At 39.7% G+C, this 2,905-nt stretch overlaps 1 protein-coding gene across 1 annotated transcript in view; it reads left to right on the forward strand.

Moving 5' to 3' along the window:
- Positions 1–2,235, forward strand: part of LOC102758320 (interferon-induced protein 44) — a gene marked incomplete at its 5' end in the record, with an annotated part of 12,179 nt that extends 9,944 nt beyond the window's left edge. Inside the window, 2 exons of the mRNA XM_006774687.2 lie at positions 881–1,055; positions 1,941–2,235. Of these exons, the coding sequence (XP_006774750.1) occupies positions 881–1,055; positions 1,941–1,984 (219 nt within the window). The remainder of the gene's footprint in view (positions 1–880; positions 1,056–1,940) is intronic.
- Between the last annotated feature and the right edge of the window lie 670 nt (positions 2,236–2,905).

Raw genomic sequence — 2,905 nt, forward strand, 5'->3', positions numbered from 1 at the left:
AAGATAAAGTGAGAAAGAAACATTTGAATAAGGTGATTTTACTTAATTAAGTGCATTATGGGGAAGCATAGCAACTTTTTAAAAGAGTAGTGATGTGAACAAAGTCAGCTTCAAAAAATTTAATTTGACACCTATGTGAAGCATAGATTAGAGTCAAAAGGAGCATGAAGGTGGGAACACCAGTTGGGAGAATATAATGATAGCTACTATTTGTTAAGCACTGATTAAGTGATCGGTTTTCTTATTCAGTACTTTAAACAAGCTGATGAGGTGGGTATTGTCATTACCATATCTGGTAGATGAGAAAACACAAGCGCACAGAGAAAAGCATTTGCCAATGCTTATTGACAGTGCTAAGAGGGGACAGAGCCCTATATTTATCCCAGGCAATCTGGTTGCACAGATAAACTAGTCTAATTAAACATCAGCACTGTACACTTGAAACTAATATAAAATTATCGAATGTCAGTTGTAATTGAAAAATGAAATGTAAAAAAATAAATTGAATATCAGCATTAAACAAATAAAATCACCTTATCCTAAGAATAACTTTTAAAAGAAAACAGGGAAATTATGGACTTTAATGTAAGTATATTAAAAATGCTTCAATTTCAAAGTAGTTTATATAGAACCATGTTATCTTTAGATTTTAAATCATATTGAATCTGTTCTACGTTCTATGTATTCTAAGTAAAAATTAGCAGTGATGTTAGAGCTTGACTTGGGAAGTTCTTTATGGGCCAGATCTCTATCTCCGTTTCTCACAGTAGGCAAACTTTGCCAAGTGCCTACCTTTGGTATTGCTTTCATAATTTATATTGACATTAAGTAATGTTTTTCACTGTTTTGAGATTTGTGGGTTTTAATTTCTGTATTTCAGCAAGAGGAAGTCCACAAAAAACTTGGATTTGCTCTTTCTGATATCTTGGTGGTCAGTAATTATACCTCAGGGTGGGAGCTGGACCCTATAAAGGACGTCCTGAACCTCTCTGCACTGAGACAGATGCTGTGGGCAGCAGATGACTTCTTAGAGGATCTGCCTCTTGAGGAAACAGGTAAAGCATTTGGTGGTAGAGAAACTTGAAGATGTCCGCATTGTGGCTACTTCCTGCTTGGATCTATTGGGTGCCTGACAATTCGGTGTCTCTGTGAGTTGCTGCCCTGTGAGTAATCCTGCCCTTTAACCCATTGGTGGGATATGTTTTTCCCCCTCATATTTCTTGATCCTTCCACCCCCAATCAGGGTACAACCTAGAGGATTTGCACTACTTTTCCTCCCCTGGTCTTGTTTTAAAATGAAATTTTTGAAATGATACAGTTCTATCATGCCCATTGTCTGAACATCCCAAGCTGTATCCTTGCCCTCATCTATCAAAACATACTTCTTTGCTTGGGACCTAGGTTTGGATTGGATCAGCATTGTTCCTCATCAGATGTGATCTTTGCTTATTTGGCTTTTTCTTGAGACCTCATGCTTCTGTCTCTTTGACTTGACTTTTGAAAACTCTCCCTCCTTTGAGTCCTCTCAATGCAGTGTGGCTGGTGCTAGGTAGAGGTAGGTGTCTTTCATATGCATGCCTCAGATTTGAGCATTATGTGTATTCTCTGTTACCAATCTGTGCACAATACACACTGCACTGTTCCAATCAAAGTTGAGATAGAGTTTCAGTTTATTCTCAAATATTATTTTAGTTCTGGGAAATCAAATTAGAATATCATATCCTTTCTAGTTCTCTCATTCACAAACTACTGGGAAACCCTCAACTACTAACTTCACTGTCCTGACTGTGCCATCTTGGTTTCTCCATTTCTTCTCTCCTCATGGTGCATGCACTCCCAAAGTCAAGATTAGCTTAGACCCTAGTAGGCCAATGTTCCTCTTCCTTCTGGTTGCATTTCCTAAATAATGTATTAAGAATATTTTGTTTCTCTTTTCTCAGCTATCAGAGGAAAGCACTTACTAAGTGTGCAAGAGAAAAAATAAATATGTGAACCCTTCACATATTAAAACTTATTAGAGAAGAGAAAACATAGAGAAGTGAGAAACCAGGAAAAAGACAAGTAGATGAAGCTGAAGGAGTGTATTTTACTTATGGCTTGGATGAAGATGCACAAAAAATTTATAATACAAATAAATAACTTGGAACAGCTGAATTTAAAGTTGTAAAAAACAATTATAATCTTGTTGGGTATATGTTCTATACCTGTAAAAAATTAAAGTTTCTTCTTATAAAACCTGTGTGTGTGTGTGTGTGTGTGTGTGTGTGATTTTGGCAAAAGTTTATTTTGATACTAGTGACCCGGTGCATGGATTTGTGCACATTGAAAGGAAATTATTTAGAAGGTGGCCAGTAGGGTGGGACTGGGCGAGATGGACTGAGTGAGGTCCTTCCAGCAGGTGGGGTCCCTCTGCCTGCCCTATGGGGATTGGGCCGAAACTGAGTCTCCAATATCCCCTGAGAGGCCCGGAGTGCAAGAGGGCACTCTGCAAAATTGCTGTCATACAGGGTGTAAAACGCAAATACAAGTGTGCAGTGAATCAGGTTCAGGGCCAACAGTGCCCCAGCAACAACATAACCCATGGCCGAAGGCAGAATCGTGCAGCCCTGTGAAAAATCAGGCTCTCTCCTTTCTAGTTTCGAGGTGCATTACTCAAGAACTACCGCTGCCAAAGTCAATGCAGCCTGGCAGCTCCCTTGTTGAATGTCTGCCCTCTGGTAGTCAGTGAGCATCATAGTGACCAGTTGGATTGAGGGAGGGACACTTAGCATATTAGCTTTTTATATATAAACTAGAGGCCCGGTGCACAAAAATTTGTGCAATTGGGGGAGGAGGAGGCTCCCCCAGCCTGGCCTGTGCCCTCTCAAAGTCTGTTACCCCTCAGGGGATGACCACCTGCTGGCTT

This window comes from Myotis davidii, unplaced genomic scaffold, assembly GCF_000327345.1.
Source record: "Myotis davidii unplaced genomic scaffold, ASM32734v1 scaffold248, whole genome shotgun sequence".
NCBI classification, from domain to species: Eukaryota; Metazoa; Chordata; class Mammalia; order Chiroptera; family Vespertilionidae; genus Myotis; species Myotis davidii.